The sequence below is a fragment of the Gambusia affinis genome, linkage group LG03 (assembly GCF_019740435.1).
Source record: "Gambusia affinis linkage group LG03, SWU_Gaff_1.0, whole genome shotgun sequence".
Lineage (NCBI taxonomy): Eukaryota > Metazoa > Chordata > Actinopteri > Cyprinodontiformes > Poeciliidae > Gambusia > Gambusia affinis.
Genome location: NC_057870.1, coordinates 29,475,421 through 29,496,186, shown reverse-complemented (window position 1 = coordinate 29,496,186; position 20,766 = coordinate 29,475,421). Strand labels below are relative to the sequence as shown.

Here is a 20,766-nt window from a genome sequence, read left to right as displayed (position 1 = left end):
CAAACACGTGAAAATCAGCTGGACACATATGCTATAACTTTCAATTGTGTTGACAGTGTTTAAATTAACACCTGCGGCCGAGATACTGACTTTGAGTTTTTGTCACCTTCACAGGCAGAAGCCAGTGTGAGTTTCCATAACAGACACAGATGTGTCGTGCTTTTAATTTGGCGAGAGAAGCTGATCAAACAGACGGGCAGATTTACAGGCTAAAAGCAGAAACAGGTGATGCTCAGTGACACGGTTTCTGCTGTGCTGGCAGAGAATCACTCAGTCTGGATTCTGTGCTGCTAAAAAGACGCTTTCACTGAATTTAATTTTGATTAAACTGTCAAGTAAAGTTAAATCTGCTCAAGTGAATAATGGCCAGAATGTAAGTACAAGAAAAGAACGTGGCCAGCATGAAGTCTCTCATTTGTTTTTCAAACTCGGCTTTTGATTGCTATTGATTGTAGAAATCCCAGCTGCGAAACCTTGAAAGACGATGGGCGAAACATAACACCAAATTATTACAAGAACCGACTTAAAAACTGGCAGCAAGTGGATTCTTAAATAAATATAGCTACTGAATTGATAATTATAATAAAATGCAAACAGCATGACATCTATGGAAGAGAACATTTATCGTTTAGAAGCAGAACCTGGAAATCCCTCACATTGATCACAGAACAGATTGGTTTCCAGGAACCGACATCCTTTCAGCAGTAATGATGGCTGCTTATCTCCAACACAGAAAAGCACTTTTGCTGCAAAGATCCTCTATGCAGAAAATGGGGATGAACTCCATGAAAGCAACAGTTAGGGTATAACTAACTATTGTATCAGAAGACAATTTCTATGTTGGACAAAACTTTTTTTCTTCAGGATTAGAGAATAATTCAAATTTGGTTTAGAAAAATTTCAGTTTTTCTGCTTTTAAGTCTGCTATCACTGACGCTGTTCTTCCTGCCACACAGGAGATTTAAGTATTGATACCACATCTGTGAGCCAGAATAGTTTATCTTAGGGATCTAGAACAGAAATAACACAGAAATGTTATTTTTCTTCTCTCATCCGGTTCACTGCTGCAGCTCCTCCTTCATCTTTCTCAATCTAAGCTGAGATCCAACAGAAATGGCAAAACCAAATCTCTCAGTGTTTAAAGAAAATAACATTTTAGTGGCGTTGCAGCTTCTTTCTTTGCCTATTTAAACATGATAGAATCATAAATACAAATATCCATAAAACACTGAATAATTCTGTAAGAAATGCTCTCTTTTGAGGAGTTAGCCATGTTCAGTAAACAAACATTTTCTTGGCTCTGTCTCAGAGAAAACATCTACAGGATAGCTCCTCTATAGATCAGTAAATCAAGATGCTACATGTTTGTTTTCTTTGTTTAACCCTACAGATTACAAACAGACATTTAAATGAGTAATTTATGTCATGCAAAGTAGATTTTATTAGCTAGGTGCCAATGTTATGAACTTGTTTTTAAATTTTTGAATTGAAGTTGAATAATTACAAAGCAACTCTACAAAAAAACGTGAAGATTGTTTAAAAACAGTGTTTACTCACTGTCCTCTGGAGGTGTGAACCAACAGAGTCACTAAGGTGGACGTGGCTGGACACACGCAGTTGAGAGCCAACATGGCGTACTTGAACTCCTCTTCACATACAACATGATCTGTTGAAAAGATATCATTTACAATCATTTCTAGATCTGAAAAATATATATACATTTTGACTCCATGAAGATATGTACATGTTTTCATTTTACCTGCAAATTTTACGTGAAACTTATTTTCCGGTTTGAGAATTTGGACGTAGAGAGGACAGTTTGGAGCGAAGTCCTTTGCAGCCCAAGCCCTCAAAATAGTCTGGTGATCCTGCAGCAGGAGGAAAATCGGTTTTCTTTACCAACACAACACTTTTCAAGAATTGTACAGAGTCTCAACTTTCTCTCTATTAATTCAGGATCCTTTAAGTTGTCGATAAATCCGACGTTTTATATTAGCAGGCTGGTTACTTTACTTACAGCAGCAGTTCGGTCGACCTCATTCCTGCTGCTGAGGATGAAGCACGCCTCAGCATCGTCCATCCTAAATGAATCAGAGTCAACCAGGCAGGGAATCAGCTGATCACACAATTTAATAATTAGATAAATTCACGCTCAGTTTGAAAATGTTCAAATGTCCCACACAAAAGCTAAAAAAAATAAAATAAAATAAACTGCAAGATGATATTAAATGATATAGAATTGAAGGAATAATTTGAAGTTTAGATTATTGTTTTTATCTTTTTGCAGAACATTTGTGTTTTAATTTTGTTTGTGTATTTTAAGGCATTTCGTGACGTTCTTTTGTAATGTTTGAAAAATGTAAAAATTATTGATTTGAATCTTCAACAATTTTTTGTTGCTTAATTTAAAATGAAAAAAGGGGGAGGAGACAAAGGAACGAAACGCAGCAAATCGTTCAACACTGTTGATCAAACCAAAGATACCAACATTATGGGCTGTAGCCTCTACCAACAGAACCACACTCTGCTCTGTGAAGCTCTTTAACACCAATAAATTATGACTCGCTCGTAAAAAGATATTCAACAGTATCTGGCTACAAGATTATGCAGCAAAGGAGTTACTGATACATTAGAAGGTGATAAAAAATCTGGAAAATTTATTCTTTAATGCCTGTAGCCTTTGTTGAGTGCAGATGATAAATGTAGGGTAAAATCCTATTACATTGATGTACAAGCAGAGGGCAGCCAAGGGGACTTGTAGCTAACGCACCGTGTAACTGCTGCCCACTGGCTTCGTGCTGCAACTTGTCCACTTTGATTTTACAACCAGCTGAGACTTTTTAAATGTTTAAATTGTGCTGTAAACGTGTGCAGTCTAAAACTCACTTGGCCCTCATCAGGTCCTGATCTTTGAGGGCCGATCCTTGCAGGTAGATGACCCTTTGAGACCACAGTGGAATCTGCAGGATGCGGCGAACCTGAATGTCTATTTCTGTCGGGCACAAGATCACCACATAGTAGTCCTGTGAAGCAAAACAGACAGATTTTTTCTTTTTAGGGATTCCACCACTTCCTTTAAAATCATCAAACTTTATGTGAGACCAGGAGTGGGCAAAAAGTCAATAAAAATATATATGGTGAAAAATATATGACTCAATACATCTGTTAGAATATTCAAGAACTTCACTGAACCCCGATCGAGATCCAAACAACATTCTGGGAGAGCAAAGACTTTAGCTCTCTCACAGCTAGCTAAGCAAGTTTGGTGGTATCAACTAACTCCCTCACTCTTTGGTCACCTAGCAACAACCTGCTGAGCGACTTGTGGTTACCTAGCAACGGCCTGTTGAGTAACTTGCGCAGCAGCAGTTTCACTAAAATGTGACGCAGCATTTGCAAAACCAATTTAAAATGAACAAACCTGTTCTGTGGAAAATGTTATAACGTGTCTTACAGTTTAGTGTGAACACGACTAAACTGCTACTTTGTTGAGGCACTTTTGATTAAATGTTTTCCTCCTGCTAACAGAAAGAGTATCATGTAATAAATTTTGGATGGTCCAGCAGGATTTTCTAAATAATTTCCTTCCACAGACTGAAGCATCAAGAATTTAAATGATCCCATTGTGCAAATGTTTACTATGTGACTGCCAATGCTAAAGGTGTGGTTTGAATTCAGTAGGAAATATTTGTAGTCAATTAAAAATAAGCTGGTGGGCTGGTTGGTTCAAACTCTGATTTTCCCTGTTTTACATTGCAATGTCTTTGGGTGTCACACAGAAAAGAAAAGCACTTTAAAAACACTGGCCTCTGTACCTGCAGCCTAGGATGAGCGTAAAACTCATTGAGAAAATCCATCAGCAGGTCGATCTTGAGCGAGCTGACACACAACACAACATGTTTCTCTGTCTGCGCCCGGTGACGGCTGTAGTTCCCGCCAAGCTTCTGGCTCTCCATCCATAAGTACGCTAACTCCTCAAACTGAAACAGTGAAACAGAAACAATGGTTTAAAATAACCAATTTTGTTTTCAGGCAGGACACTTAAAAGAAAAACTTCCACAATTAGTTTTACATGAAAATCTCATTAGAAAATGTGAAGCAATCGAGTTTTCCAGAGTTGACAGAATTGCCGGATAATGCAGCGAGCGTCTAATTAGGCCGACATTTTGACTGAGATGCAAAAACTCCTGCTGTAGCCTAAAGTCTGAAAATGTAAGGCACTCATTAGTTTTTGATTTGTTGTCAGGCCACTTCAGCTGCAAACAACTTCTTATTAAAATTTGATGACAGACTCATAAAAAGCACATCTCTGAATTTAAAATTCTAGGAGACGGTTCATTAATCACGTGGTCCATACCTGCAGGGGGAGGACCACCAGAGCAACACAGATGAGAATAACCACCAGCAGCTGTGAGGGCCAGATCTGTGGAGTAACGTCGCCGTAGCCCACAGTGGAGAAGGTGACGATGCAGAAATAAAAGGAGTCAAACAGGGACAGGTTTTTCCCGGCTCTCTCAAGATGCTGAATCCCACAGGCTCTGCGGAAAGAAAGGATGAATTATTTACATGCAACCAATGTCCTTCAGGAAAGGATGACTGAAATGAAAACACGATAAGGATTGGCTATTTGTGGTAAACCAAAGTTTTAAAAAAGTTGCAGCGTTAAGACAACGAGAGGTTTCTCTGGTTGTTGCGCTGCCCTTCCCCCACCTGTTTCTCCAGGCTACCAGTTAGCAAGCTGAATCATGTTTGAACCTTTGGCTAAAAGAATGACAAATATTGACTGCTTGGAAATATTTCTGGTTGCCAAAGGAAACACAACAAATAAAAATGTTTACATAACATTATTACAAATTAATAATAAACAACGTTACTTTATCGTCAGTGGAAAAAATGTGGTTATTCAATTTCAAATGAAAGCATGTTATATATTTTTTATTTTAGAGATGATCTATTATACTTCCTTGAATAGGTTATAATTAGTCTATTGACCATAAAAAAAAAACATTTTTAATATATGAAGAAGTTTTTTTTTTAATACAAAATCATTCTTAGATAATGAAATTTTAGTTTGTTCAGTTCTGCTTATTTTAACCTGTTTTAGAGCCTCTTGTCACTTTAAATCCAAATAAGCTGCCGATGGCTACGCCCCCAACTCAACGTTAACCATGTACCTTTGAAAAGCAGAAGTAGAACCTCCTGCACAATCAGCAATAATCCTCCAAGTGGTTTTTGGTTGGTAAGTCAGTAACAAAACACTTGTCTTTTCCAGCAGCCATTGTACAGCACATATAGCCGTAAAACCAGCTGACCAAACGTGCTGGATCTCAGCACATTTGATGATTTGTGACGTTACATTCAGAAGGTTTTTATAACAGCTCACTTTCCAGACACCAACAAGCATTAACTTATTGACAAAAAATGGCTGGGTCTTTTTTTTTTTTTAAAGCACTTGTTTGTGTTTTTTGGAGGCAGTTGAGACTCAAATGGAAGTAGAAAACCTTGCAAAAAGTAAACTTTGTACAATAGGTCCCTTTAAAAGTACAAATTCCATCATAGAGAGAAACTGTTCTATTTCTACTGAAATTTAAGCTCATGTCTGCATGTGATGCATGTCTCACAAAGACAAGTTGCTTCAGGATCACAATTTAGTTTTTTATTTGACCAAAGGTAACCAAAGTCAGTGCAGCTCCTGTTCGGTATCTCATTTTGAAGTGACAACATTGACTGTTCTCTTGGTAATCTCCTTCAGAGGCTGTGCTAATTAATTTGGTTATTTCTTTCTAAGATAAATTGAAGATTTAATCAAACCCAGAGACACGGGAAATGAAGCTGTCTGAGTAGATGGGCGGCCGTCACGGCTCACAAACACCGCCAGAGAGAGTGATGGCCAAAGAGGAGCCCGCTTTAATTAAAATAAATTGGTGCTATAAAAGTTCGAATCGATAACACACAAAGAGAAGAACAGATGAACAATTGAATGTCCATGTGTTGTACTGGGTCAGCTGTAGATACTGCACAACAGATACAAGGCAGGATGAGTAACGTCAGGAAAATAACTGACATAAGATGTTGCTACCTGCTTGAGCAGGAAGAGTGAATGCTGCAAGTCAATGACTCAATGCAATCTCCGCAATGACTGCACAGAATTTCCCTTTTCTCCTCCTTCTTTCTGCAAAGTAAGGTACTTTGCAAAAAATATAAAAATATTAGTAGTGTGGACTGCCGCTACAATTAAACTGAATTAAATTTTAGGTGAATTTAGGTGAACACTTAAAAACTACATAAAAATCTGCATATTATGCCTCCATAAATCAGACTGTTTTTAACCTGGTTGACTACAGCAGAAGTTATTTGGTTATTAATTTTAGGTAGATATTGCTCCTTTTTACAGGGTGTATTTTATTGTTGTGAATGGAATTGAACTGAATTCAATTTTGTATAAGTTTTGTTTATAACCTAAACTGTTTATTTTATTTGTAAGTTTTCAAAGAACATTGTATTTATTGTGAGGAAAAATCTTAAAAAAGGATGATAAACAATTAAAATTGGCAGGTCAAAAATTTGCATATTGGTAAAGAAAAATTCTCCTAATAAACACAGAGAACTAAAGTAATTATCTTTATTAACTAAATATTTTACTTTTATACTTGGGCCTTAATAAATCAGTTTTTTACTTGGTTGACTACAATAGAAGTTACCAGGTTAATAATTTTAAGAACAAATACAGCAGCTTATATTTTACTGCGGTGTATTTCAGTAGATTTATATCTTACAGAAAAACCTGTGCACATCTGGCCTCACCAGAAATGTGGCAGCATGCCAGCAGATGTTTAAAGAGCAGATGTTCCCTCACCCTGTGAACACCAGACACAGTAAGGTGCAGATGAGGATGAACACCTGGTTGAACATTGCGGAGTGCGTCCTCTGGATGGCTCGATGGAAGTCATTCTGGGGGCAGAAGAAAAGATTATTGTCTCCATATTTTCTCCTGTGAATACTCTGTATGTCATCAACTGAGAAATGAAATGCAGTTTCTGTATTGCCTTACAAAGTAAAACGTGTGCAGCGAAAGGACAGAATTTGATGCAAACCTTACAGGAAACTCTTTGGTTTATATTTACACTCTCACATATCGTAATGTTGTTAAGAATAAATGATAATTGGGTAATTTCCTAAAAAAGCAAAACACTAAACTAACCTGTACCCCACAAATCGATAACATTTTTCTATATCACAGTTCTTTATGTACACAAATCCACGCAAATTTAACATGCTATTTATTATATGCGAACTATTCTGGTGCATCTACATTAGCATACTGTCCATCTTCATATGAAGCAGCTAATGAGCGGTTCTCAGCTGCACCTTGTTAGCATGTCCAGCCTGCCACCTCCTCCCCGCCTGCCCCAGGTTTTACCATCTGCTGACTGCAGCCTTGGCATGAAGCGTTCATCCTGTCATGATCTCGTCTGAATCTCAGTGATACTACAGATCACACCAGTTACATACGATCTGACTCCTTTAAAAGTATTCAGGAAGATACAATTCTGTGCATTTGCTCCTTTCTTGTTGCATACATTTATTGGAATATATGCATAATACTACAAGGAAAAACAAATGACTTCTCTGCTGCAAAATCCAACTTCTAGCAGGTCGTGAATGCATTTTTTTCTTCAAGCAAATCAGCTGACTGAAGCTGAAGAAATCACTGGTTTTAGCTTTAAAGGCCAACTAATTAAATAGCACACTAATATATCAAAGAACCCAGAGTTGCTGATAACAGTGTTACATGGATGCCGTCAGTATCACTGCCTTCAAAAAGATGCACTGCCATGTGGACAGATTAGATGTATTTACAACACGAGAGACGACAACTAACCCGAAAGGAAGGAGCAAGCTCATCCGATTAAATTCTGTTCACTGGTAAAGTCAACAGCTTCCACATCTAACAACATTAATCAGCTTTAAAAAAGCTGCTAGAAGGGTAATGATTCATGAAAACTTGCAAAAGTACAAACTGTATGAACTTAAGATTCTGTAACTAATGTATTTTAGGTGAGCAACACATTTTAAGTCAATGAACAAGATGATATTTAAATAGGCATGAAAGAATCCATGAAAGTCTAAATCTTTGGATACAACTATACTTTGGTAAAACAACGTTTGCTGAAAAAAAGACTTGAAGGTATTGAGATGTTTATTCTTCCACACTGAATAAGGTTAAAATGTATTTTGGGAATCTTTAATAAGTAAAATAATTACTTTATCTAATAATTTGTGAGAAACAAAACCTCTAGTCAACCTTGACCAGAACTGGGATCAACTATTTTCAACTGGAGGAATCTTGGCAAAAATACTGAAAAATAAAACGTCTTTCGAAGGAGCAGGACACAACTGGGATTTGCAAAAATAAAAACAGGAACATCCAAAACTTTAAGGGCCACAAATTAAAAAATTTGGCCCTATTGTGGCGTTTTTGGCTAATATCCTCGCAGATGCATTTTAGTAAATTAGGATATTATTGAGAAGATTAATTTATTTCAGTAAGTCAATTCACAAAGAGGAAGTAAATTTCAATTGTACTGTTATTTTTGGTTAACATGACCTAAAACTATTGCAACACAAGACCAGTGTAAAATATTCTTAATATTGAAAATGTCCTAAAAAGTGTGTTAAAAGTAAAAGTAAATAAAGGTAAATAAAAGTAAATAGTTCCATTTATTACTTTGTAGCTTCAACACCAGAATGTCCTAAAAGTTTAATGTCAAGAGTTAAAACGGGGGAACGAAACTGGAACTATTTTTTTTTTTTATAATTCAGGTTGCCTGCAAATATTTTTTTGTTATAAAAAGTAGTGTTTACAGCTGATAGCTGCAGAATCTTGTAATGGAAAAAGGACTTACAATCATGTTCTCCAGAGCACCTTTGGCAAGCCAGCAGTTAAGAAACACGGGGACGAATATGTTTCTCAATGGAGCCCAGAAGATCTTAAATAAGTAAAAAGGTAGACAAGAAAAAAAATAAATCTTAACTTAAGAGTTATGTTCTCTATACAGACTGTAGAGAAGTAGTAAAAGCATGTACTGGACTTTTAAAATAATTTCTGATTATCTCCTTTTTTTTTGCAAATAAAGCATTAAAACGATGAGCAGTAAAATTACTAATATGCTATTAACATTAGAATACCTCTCAGTTTGGATATTTCAACACACAGTGTTTGGCTGAGTAAATAAATTGGAGTAAATGTAGATGAATTACTCACTGTGATAATAAATGGCACCGTATTGATCATCTCCAATATGAAGGATATCTGGAAGATCTGCTCCCAAATGTTACCCTAGAATGGAAATATATGGGAATCGATTGAATATTTTGTTTAGAGAGTGGATTGTTTTCAGGAGAAAATAATGAATAAAAAAGATGAGCTTTTACTGTATGGTGTTCAACAAGAAAAACAACAACAGAGGATCCATCGACATTATCTTTAAGTTGCTTGTTCTGCTGTTTAAACATCTAATTTTAGTATTTTAACAAAATGCCAAGTTATGTGTAGCTAATATCACTATCACTAGTAAATTCACAAACATATAAAAGCAGCGTTGGTACAGACACTGTTAATATAACAACAAATAATCAGCAAGATTCAACATTACATCTGAAAACGATGAAACAACAAATTAACAGGTCAACATGTTGATCATATGCAGCAAATAAAACGTCTACAAAAATATCTAAGGCTTCAACTTAACACCAGCTAAAAGCAGCACAACATTTTGACGTTGTTTCATAAAAACTAAAATGCTTCCTAATCCCCAAACTACTCACTGGGGCAAAAAGAATATGACACGGTTGAAAATAAAAGGATTAACTAAGAATCGAGCAGAAGTTTCACTGTATGCCTGCTGGGGAAGAAGTTTAAACCAGCTGTACAACATGTTCACCATCCTCAGAGTGAAGCTGTTTAAGGTCTGGATGTAAATGGACTGTGTTGTACAGAACTTCTCCACAGTACAGAAACCAAAAACTTCTGTTGACATCATAAAAATGTACTAGTTAAGCCAATATGGATAACTGCATAATGTTCAACTGCAAAGAAAACAGTGCATAGTTATCAACATTTCTTAAATAAAAAAATCTGAGTGTCGTGTGAATTTGTATTCAGTCTCCAACAGTCAATACTCTGCAGAAGGAGCAGCATCTTTCACTGTTATCACCACTGTAAGTCTTTTAGAGTATGCATCTACAGGAGAGAGCACATCACACGGGAGATGGAGAAAAAGAGAGGGAGAGCAGGAGAGAGAAAGAGAGAGAGAAAGAGAGAGAAAGAAAGAGAGAGATGGATAGAAAGAGAGGAAGAGAAAGAGAGATGGAGAAAAAGAGAGAGAAAAAGAGAGAGAGAGAGAGAAAGAGGGAAAAAGAGAGAAAAAAAGAGAGAGAGAGAGAAAAAGAGAGAAAAAGAGAGAGAGAGAGAGAGAGAGAGAGAGAGAGAAAGAGGGACATTTTTCCCTTTCGCTGCTCAGCTCTCACTCTTTCCTTGGCTCTGCTCACGTCAGAGTGCATTGAAAAAAGTAACATAAATATAAATGACACCTATAAGAGAAGCAGAATCTGGCTGAAGATTAAAGATATTATATGATAATAAAGTATTACTCTGGGTCTGTTTGGTAGATTTGCCTGCAGTGTTTTGTGGTAAAATTAAACGTTTGTTTAAAAATATTATACAAAAGTTATGTCTGACTTAATAGCAAAAAAAATACATAAAATTAAGGAAAGATAAAGATTCTCATACAGGGAACATTGAATGCAAAAGGATTCATCATACAAAACAGTCCTATTTGCAAAGTTAGATTAAAATATGAAATTGCAGATGATAACAAATTAAAACTGTTTGGGGCTCTCTGAAAAGAGTCAAAATTCCCATCACTAATGGAAAGTATCTGCAAGCTTCAATTTTGAAGTCTGGTCCCAGATTTTTAATTGCACATCTGTACTTTAACAAGACCAGATGCTACATACAGTTCAATCTACAAAAATGTACTGCTGCTCTGGATAAGTGTTTAGGATTGTGTGTCTCAAATCTGCAGCCTTTTCAAAAATGAAATTACATTAAATTAAATAAAAACGCACCAAAGCTGTTTTTACCTCATATAATGAATTAAACATTTGAAGCTTTCAGTTCACAAAACGCAATAGCAGAAATTCCAGCTGCACAATAACAGAAAAGCGGAATGAGAAAAACCTGCGCAAGAAAGCAGTCCCTTACCTTGTAGCTGAGATATGTGATAAGCATAGTCTCCAAGAAACTGATTAAGGCCACTGTCACCTGCAGCACAGAGGGAGAAGGAGATGAATGAACCTGGCATCTGCTGGCTCATCTCCTCTGGATTCTTAGCTTTCACTGAGAAAATACGATGTGCTATAGTTTGTCTAATAAATGACAGTCAGGTTTTAGGGTTGAATTACACGCTCAGCTCAAGGAGAGCAATTCGATTTATGCCCCAAAATTGCCAACAGCATCACCTGTATTGCCCACACAGGCTGGAGTCTGTTCACCCAGAAAATTAGGTTCCTGCAAAAAAACAAACCAAAAAAAAGAAAAACCCCTGAAAATTTCTCTCAAAGTTCTTCACAACTGAGAAACAACTGAACACATAGAGCTCAATAAATTGCATTTCACGTTAAACAAACCATTGGATTTCAGGTCCCTCGGTAGAAATCAGTGGACTGCTGTTTCGGCATGTTGTACTGCAAAAATTACATAAAAAAACAACAACAGCTTCAAAGTAGGTAAATAAACTCAGGAGCAGACACATTTATGAGAAAATTCACTCATATTTATGCAGATTTATAAAATATTTATAAGTTAGACAGATCGCAACCAAAATAAGAGATAAAAACAGCTGGGAGGTAATTCTGGCACAACAGAAAATGTTGAGCTTCACACATTAGATAATTAATATTTTATTCCACTGTGGGCTGTCAGATATTTCGGAAAATAATTTTCGCTGTAATTAATTTACTAATGTTTTTTTCACCCTGTTTACTGAATCTATATAACACTTACTGAATTAAATTAATGAAAGTAATCAGCTTCTCAGTGGTAATATTTCACTTGTTTTATGATAAACTTTTTTTCCTCACCAGAAATTGATTCTTTATGGAATCACTATAATGGAAAAACACTGTGCTGTAGCCAGGAGCGAACATTCATGCTTAAATTAAACCCACAAAACAAAATGTCATCATGTCTCCAAGTCAAATAGCAGAACTGCTGTTTTAGTTTACAAAGGATTTATCATAATTATGTAACAACTTCATATAGAGAAAGGAAAATTCATTATTGAGGTCTGTATTGCTTTCTCAAACGGAGTAAAATTAAAATGCACAGCAGGAACTGCTGAAAGTGAAGCTCACCCATTGATACTGTTGTTTTCTGTGGGATTATCCAAGCTGACTCTCACGATGTAGAGGACACAGGTGAGAATCTTCAATGCAAAGTTGAACAAACGGATTCGTAGGCCTGTGGAGCAGCAAAAACAAACATCTAGTCCTGACTGATGATACACTGGCTTACACATACCGTCAGCAGACTCTGTGGTAATCTCTGCTGTTCTTAGAGGAAAGTATTAGAAAGAAAAGAGGATTCCTGGTGATCCAGAAAGATTGCACAAGGAAAAAGATGCTTTAAATTTTGTCAAATGTGAGAAGAAAAATCCTCTCTTTAAAAAATGTTTTGGCAGAAAGGGTTCCAACAATCTCCATTATGAGGTTATGCTGCTACACAATTTTATTTTAACTCCACTTACCATGTATTCTTATACCTGTGGCTCGGAAAGATTTTTGGAGAAAATAGAATATATTTTTATTTTTTTGCCTGTAACTCTGAAGAAACAAATAAGACCCTGGTACTCTTAAATTATTTTCCATGACACATATTAAAACCCTTCAACAAAAACACAAACATTTTTGGGGCAAAGGGCACAATGCAACCATATAGGTAAGAAAGATGGGTCAGAAATTTACAGAGATATTATCTAAATGCACAATGCCTTCTCTGGAGTCGAGCTTATCTGTTTGAATGAGCCCTAACATACAGACCTCCAATAAGTAAACTTAAAACCAGCATAGCCTGTTCTGCGTAAAGCTGGTGCAGATGTACATGTTATCCATGGGGTGGTGCTATCTGCAATAAATATTTCAATCAACCTCAGCAACAGCTGCTAAATTTGTCCTGATGGATGAAGTCTGCATCAATGTCTGAACAGTTTAAAACCAAACTAAAGCTCATCGGCCTGGAGGGGATCTGTTGTGTTGTTGTTCTTTTTTTTTTTACTTTGGTGGCTTGCAGACAACAGCAAGTTAGGAAAACGTCAGCAGAGAAGAAGATATGTTAATAGTTTGTCCTGCTGGAGGCGTTTTGCTGTGCATATTTTCACAACTAGATGCAAATGAATAAGTTGCAGAGACAAGACAGCAAAGTGTTGATGTGTGGTTGTTTTAGCAGATACTGAAGCAGAGTCAGCGCTCTAATGAGAGAAACACTGCAGCTCAGATTCCTCTCAGTAAATGGACCATAATCTGTATATCAGGCCACAAAAAACACAGTCAAGACAACAAATAAACAAGGTAGAAAATTTAATACCAATACCCTAACCGAAACAGTAACCTGATCAGCATCGCTGACTTCAGTTTCCTTCTGATGCTGTTATTTGTTCATTATCATCATGCAGCAATGATCATACCATTTTCATTACACGATGAGAGGAGAGTGGCTGATGCTTCCTGTTTGCTACTTACTTGACCTTTGGTTTTTGATGAAGAAAAGCTTCAGCCGCTCCTTGAAGGTGTTTTCATTCACATAAAACTCAACCTGCACCCTGCGGGAAGAGGAACAATCAGACCTCAGTTAAAACATGCACAGCCGAGCCTGTGGTCTCCATGCATAAACAATCCACCCCATAAACGATGATGCATCTCAAAAAACAAGGTTTTTATTTACTATATGTTGTGCATAAGGATTTAGAAAAACCTTGACAAACTCATAAATATGCAAGCTGTCCCTCCACCCCCATACAACGTATTTGTTTTAGTGCTGTATAATTGTGGTACTCGCTGAACAGTTGGTTTACAAGCTTTGTTAGAAATACAGAGAAAATCACAAAAGGTTAACGATGTCACATCTGTAATAAAGGAAAATGCAGCTGCCCAATATCTCCCTGCTATTTGGACATCTCACTGCTTGTATTCATCGACTGAATAAAACATGGCTTATTCGTAGTTGCTAGTAGACTTGCTTCTTGCAGTCTACCTGTGCAGGTAAGATAAGGCTGTACTTTTGTTTCGGACAGACAACCCCTCTCGTATGAGTGCACCGATTGCAGTTTTCTGGCCGATCACCGACCTTTAAAAAGCCTGATGTGTTGATTCCGATTTTGGACAAAATATTTTTCTTCTTTCTCTGAAACGTCACTAAATATAAAACCAAAATCTTTAAGTTGGCAAAAGTGAGGTGACTATTGTTAACCGCACACATTTAGATGTGACTTTATGGGAAGATTTGTCGGTCGGTCCACTCAGCAGAGCGAAAGTAGAAAGTGTCTGATATATAATCTTTGCGGAGGTAGATAATATTTCCTTCACATGTAACGAATCTCCAAAAATCAAGGAAATCAGGGCAGATTTATTGGTGCACCCCTATTCACTGGTTCCGCAACCCAGCTTTGCATGTTGCCAATGCATAAAGTTCAAATCTTTTAATCCTGATAATGAAACAGTGGCTCCACTTAGATGATCAACTTGGCAGAAGCTCAAAAAGGAATTAAAAACCTTCACCACATAATCTGTCAGTCGTGACTAATGGATTTGGAGCATTACTTCATCTCCAATGGGAGTGTTTATGATATTTGTACCAATTATGTCAACTATTCTGACTATGGGACTGGCACAATGCCAATGACGTAAAGCAAATTGGTAAAAATTTTCTAATTTTCAGAGATCAGTTCAAACATCAGTAATGTGAGTATATTATGTAACTCCTCCTTTCTAAAGGATGCTAAAGTATAAATATTGATCCATTTTGCCACACAACAACACTCTAATAACTGTGTACTTACCTTGATGTACATGTTTAATCTAAAGACATGATGCTTATTGAGTTTAAAGTCAGCTAATGGTTTTAGATTTCTTCACTGAAACGTTAGTCCAGCCCGTGAAGCTCGAGGATAAATCTACAAACAAGGTTTAATTACACCAATTTGCTCTGAATCATTAATGTGTGCTTTTACAATCCAACTGTATCACATCTAATGTATTGGCACTTTCACTCTCTTTGTGATCCTGGCTAGTTTCAGGACATAAATAAATGAGAACACAACAACCTCGCTCATATTGAGCTTAAACTGAAAAGTTTTAATTAATATTAAAAATTCTCTCTCCATAAAACCAGCTGCACATCAAGCTCTGAGGAATGAAACAGTCAACCTCCACATACTTTTTGTATTAAAGTGCTTTATGTATTGTAAGAGACTCAGGAGGCCTGGTGACGTAGCCAGAGAACCGTGGGCCGGTTAGATGATTGAAGCAGCCCTATTGTTCGTTAGTTTAAGGCAGGGAGCTTGTTGTCACCAATGAGTGCAGAGGGGAAGTTATAATGACCACAAAGCGGCTTCTTGGCCCGTCTACATTGTATGAGAAAATGAATACAGGGCGGAAAAAAGACAGTGAGTTCAGGATCAAGCAACTGGCTAATTATTATGGGAGGAGCCCAGCGTGAGCATGTGTGTGTGTGTGTGTGTGTGTGAATAGAGGATACAAGAAATAATGAGATATGATGCGAGCTTTTCCTCTCCCCCTTCATCCAGATTCATTGCCATAGAGACAACCGACTGCAGGAAATGCCCCTCTCTGTGTTATGCTTTAGCAATTAGAAAATTAAAAGAGATGAATGCAAAAAACAATTATTTTTGCCTAGGAACCCGTTCTAACTCCGATTACTATGAATTCTATAAATGCAAACACATTAATATGATGGATTATGCCAGGCAAGATCCTTTTATTAATATTTCTGTCCACTGAGAGGCAGGGAAGGAATTAATGAAGGCAGCGGAGGGTTTGTGTTTACCCAGCAAGCCTACATAAGCATGACACCAATATAAACTAGTTCCGACAGTGTTATTTGGATTACTGCAGTGCACACAAAGTAGTAAATACCTGCAATTCACACGGAAAGGATTAAGAGAACAACTTTTATGTCAAAGCTTTTTATTTCCCCCCTATTATTATGAGAGGTAATGAAGAATTGTTCTTTTTTCAGGTGGCTTCCTGCAGTAGTTAGTATCTGAGCTGCAGCAGATAGCAGATTGATTCCAGATCAGGAAATCAAGAAGAAATTTAACTAAAGGAGTCAAGCTGAAAGCTACAACCAATCAAAAACCAGGTTTACACGGTGCAAACTTCAGTTGTAAAAGAAAAACAAAACTGACAGAAAACTGCAAAACAGCTGAAACACCGAGTTCCTTTAAATCCAAACAAAAAAAAACCCACATTTAGAATCATAATAAATGAAAAATTGACCAACACATTTGATGTGTTTTGATGATTTTGATGAGGGAACTCGTGAAAATGTAATGCTTGGTTTCTCAATTGCCGACTGTATGTTGATTTTATGAAATTTTATTTTTATATATTTATGTTCTAAAGCACTTTGAACTGCGTTGTTGCTAATATATGTTATACAAATAAACTCGATTGATTGAAAATGTTTACTGTGAAAGAAACGGAGGGAATATTTTTGACTTTTGTTTTGCAATCACTGACACTCGAATTAGTAATTTAACAACCAAAGACGACTTTTGATAAATATCGAGCAGCATCAGAATCTTATTCTGATACAAGCTTTGTCTTTTTGCCTTCTTTTTTTCCATCTGATGTCTGTTGATTGTTTGTGACACAATTCTGATGCAGAAGCAAGAAATTATACAAGCCGGTAGCACCTATTGGATCTTGCATCATTCAGTGTGAAGTGAGTTACTAACAAGCTTTTCAGAATGTTTTTCATATATTTGCAGGTTCACACAGATTGAATTTAACAACATCAACTCTAAACTTTTAGAAATATTTTTTCCCATAAACAGAAATATACCCAAGCATAATTTTTTCTGCTCTGTAGTCTCAACCTCAAGTTGGGCGCAGTGGATGGTGGCTCATGATGTGCCTGGTTCTGCTGGAGAGTTTCTCCATGTTTAAAGGAAAATGTTTGTTTATCTCTACAAGCTTGGTCATGATGAGACATTTCCTCCTCAATAAATTAACCACTTAGCCACATTTCCATTGATTATTTTATGACAATTGCCTTTGACTGTATTGTGAAATTATTCAGTTTTTATTTAGCTGGATCTAAATTTACCTATATAATTAGATTTTATCAACATAAAGGAAACTGACTGGATTAAATATTTCTACATAATTGTATATGGATTAACCGGTTTGTCTTGTAAAGTGCCTTGGTATCCTATTTGTTGTTGTTTGCACCTTCTAACTTTAACACATTTGTGTTGAAAATTCAATACTACGTGCTTTGAGGTTGCTAAAAGTTGTTGCAGAGCTGGCATAGAAGCACTGAAGCTCTTATGTTGAGAAAGTAAAACAAAACTTTGTCCTGCAAAGATGTTCATGTAAAAAACATTTGAGAGTTTTATATTTTATAAAAGAGTATTTTCTTTAAATGCTGTGAAACTTCTGAGTTTGATCTATTTGGTAAAGGAAGTTATTTATCACTGAACCAGTCAATTAGTGTGAGTCCTGCAGTAACTGACCTCTGCATAACAACACCAACACAAAATAAAATGATTTATTTACCAAAACTAAAAATTAAAAACTGAGCTCATGAAGAATTTGAAAGTATTTTTATGTGTGTTGAATGAACTGCATACCATTGAATTGATTTGACTTTATTTGTGTTGTGACCCATTCAATGATGCCTTCATTGTTAGTTCCTTGTTAAAAGTGACAAATTTAAAGTCACAGTTTAAATCAAATTAGGCAACTGGAAAGGCCTTTGATTTGAATTTGATTAAAGGGACCATTGTACAGTAAAACTGGTAAATCTGAGATATTAACTAATTTTTACCACAACATGTGGAAGAACTGCAAGATCCATGCAATATTATTGGTGTTTATCTGAGTTTAAGTTAAAGAGTACTGATTCACAGTTTAGCAAAAAACATTTACTTCAACAACTTTGGTTTGCAATTTCTGCAAAGAGAAACATTACAAATTTCAAACCCTGTTTCAGATTTTCAGGACCTCAGTAAAAAGAAACTAGTCTAAATCAAACAGGCAGACCGCAGCGTGGGTGTATTTATTCACATAATAGGCACTAGAACACAGACAATGACAAAACACCCTCCCAAGCACAGTTCCTTTCATTGTGTTTACAAGTACTGCACTTCTGACAAAGGCAACAAATATCATCAGACGACTAGTCGCAGATAAAGAACCACAGCAAACCATTTAAGTACTCACCCTCTTTTCTGCAGTAAATCTAATATCTGCACTTGCCATGTAGGGACACCAGCCACACTGTCAAACATAAACAGGAGCTGGGTGCACATTTAAGAAGTCACACAGCATCTGCAGCAGGCTGAAGAAACACCCACTTCACTAAATTGTAGCAATGCCAAGCATGTGCAAGGATGTTCACACAGAGTCTTAATATATGCATTATACGACCCCGTGCCTCCAATTTGCAAGTTAATGTCACATGTGGAGCTTCATATTAATTAAAAATCATTTAAAAAAACAGATTAAAGAAATGACGACAGTAAAGAGATGTACCAGTTCTAATGTGAAAGCTCGTACAGGTTGCAAATGTTCACAAAATACACAACAATTTTCAGTTAATGCAGCCTTGACTGAAGCAAGCTGTTAGTCTCAGCTTAATTCAGTGTGGTGCAGGAAAAGAAAACACTGATAGTTACCAGGCGCTTTGTGCAACACAGAATATTTGTAAGAGTCAAATTCAAGAGAGCAGCAGCATTAGCTACTTGTCACTTAAAGGTTATATTATAATGAACAGTTTCTTGAGTAAAAGCAGAGCCACATATTATAGTGGAGATTCTACTGCCTCTGATGAAAGCATTTTATTTACATATCCACAAACATTAACCCCAGTTTACCTCACCTAAACATCTAAAATAACCAAAAACACTGGCTACTGAGATTTTTCTTCACAGGTATAAATTGAGTAACAAGTTAAAGCGACTTTCCAATAAACTGGAAGCGTCTCAGTTTAACTCAAGTCCTGTTGCATGTCGACATGTCAGTGAAAACGTACACTGTTTGACTTGAAAAGAGCTTCATGTAAATTAACTCAGAGCACTTTACACCACACAAACATTCATCCACACAAACTCACGTTAATACACCAGAGGATTGGGGTTCAATGCCTTGCCCAAGGGGACATCAATGTCTGACAGGAAACCAGAATTGAACCGACAGACTTCCAGTTGCAAGAGTCACACCTTCATGTACAAAATGTTTATCATCGATTTGGAGTCTTTAAGATAGTGATTATGTAAAAAACACATGATAACCAAACATGAGAACCTTAAAGTTTAAAGGCCTTATATGAAGGTAAACAATTTACAGCAAAGAGAAATATAAAACAGTTAGTTGTTTGATAGAAACAAATAACTGGATCACAGTTTGTGATGAGACTCAACCTTTGGTGTCAGAAACTGCAAACAGAGAAAAATACAATTTTCTCAGTAGGATACTGTGTTAAAAACACAACCTGAATATAATTTATGTAACAATATTTGTTTCAGGTTTGCTTCAATGCATCACTTACAAGACAAATGGCTGAAAATAGAAGATTTCCCATGCATCATCCCTTTGAGAGGTATCTGACCTAAAAGCTTCAGGGATCCAAAAATATAATACTTGAATGTTAAGCAGACACGTTGCTGCTATGTGCTGCATCGTTTGAGGAGAAGTTAAAACTTTTTATAATGAGCTGAAGAGTAAAGCCCAATAGTCCTTATTGTGCAAAAATAGTTGAAAAGGCTTCAAGTCAAAACTGGGCTGAAAGGACCTTAAAATACTGAGTCTGTGAAAATGAAATATATCCATTTTACAGGCGCTTTAGGGAGCGTAAAGACTGACAAGACCAAAATGAATGAAATCTGAAAATATGAAAAGATTTGTTTAAAGGGCAGTAATCCTGCTGTTTTTAACAGCTGATTTTCTGGTTGACTTAAAGATTTCATCAACACAAAGAACTAAATATATAAAACAAACCCAAACTACTGCAGGAAATATGTATTTAGTGGAAACAAGAATTAGCAATTAGAAAAATAAATCTTATTTATTTCTGGACAAAGGAGGATTGATGTTGAAAGAGTCATAAACCATTTAGGTAACACTTTATTTGACGGGTTGTGAATAAGACTGTCACGACACCGTCATGAACACGACATAACAACCTGTCATGAACATGAGTAAGTCTGCATGAATATTTATGACCGTTGTCATAAAGGTTATTAAGCAAATCATGACACTTTTAATGCAAAGTTGACATTATTCAAAATGTCTTTGTTATGACAACTTGTCATTAACCAAGAAATCATGATGTGACATAAATTTGTTATAAAAAGTATTACTGATTAAACTTTAGCTTTAATAACATAAAGCTACATATTTTCATGATTTATCGAATTACACTTTATGACACCCGTCATAAATATTCATGAAGACTTACTCATG

At 36.3% G+C, this 20,766-nt stretch overlaps 1 protein-coding gene across 13 annotated transcripts in view; it reads right to left on the bottom strand.

Moving 5' to 3' along the window:
• kcnt1b (potassium sodium-activated channel subfamily T member 1b) overlaps window positions 1-20,766 on the bottom strand; it is an 82,838-nt gene that overhangs the window by 24,425 nt on the left and 37,647 nt on the right. For all 13 annotated transcript variants that reach the window (XM_044112042.1, XM_044112043.1, XM_044112047.1 and 10 more), the window contains 14 exons: window positions 13,801-13,880; window positions 12,418-12,523; window positions 11,692-11,748; window positions 11,524-11,572; window positions 11,267-11,326; window positions 9,266-9,340; window positions 8,907-8,990; window positions 6,857-6,951; window positions 4,358-4,538; window positions 3,816-3,980; window positions 2,887-3,023; window positions 2,018-2,081; window positions 1,760-1,868; window positions 1,558-1,666 (listed from right to left, as the gene is read on the bottom strand). In XM_044112042.1, coding sequence (XP_043967977.1) covers window positions 1,558-1,666; window positions 1,760-1,868; window positions 2,018-2,081; window positions 2,887-3,023; window positions 3,816-3,980; window positions 4,358-4,538; window positions 6,857-6,951; window positions 8,907-8,990; window positions 9,266-9,340; window positions 11,267-11,326; window positions 11,524-11,572; window positions 11,692-11,748; window positions 12,418-12,523; window positions 13,801-13,880 — 1,371 coding nt within the window. The remainder of the gene's footprint in view (window positions 1-1,557; window positions 1,667-1,759; window positions 1,869-2,017; window positions 2,082-2,886; window positions 3,024-3,815; window positions 3,981-4,357; window positions 4,539-6,856; window positions 6,952-8,906; window positions 8,991-9,265; window positions 9,341-11,266; window positions 11,327-11,523; window positions 11,573-11,691; window positions 11,749-12,417; window positions 12,524-13,800; window positions 13,881-20,766) is intronic.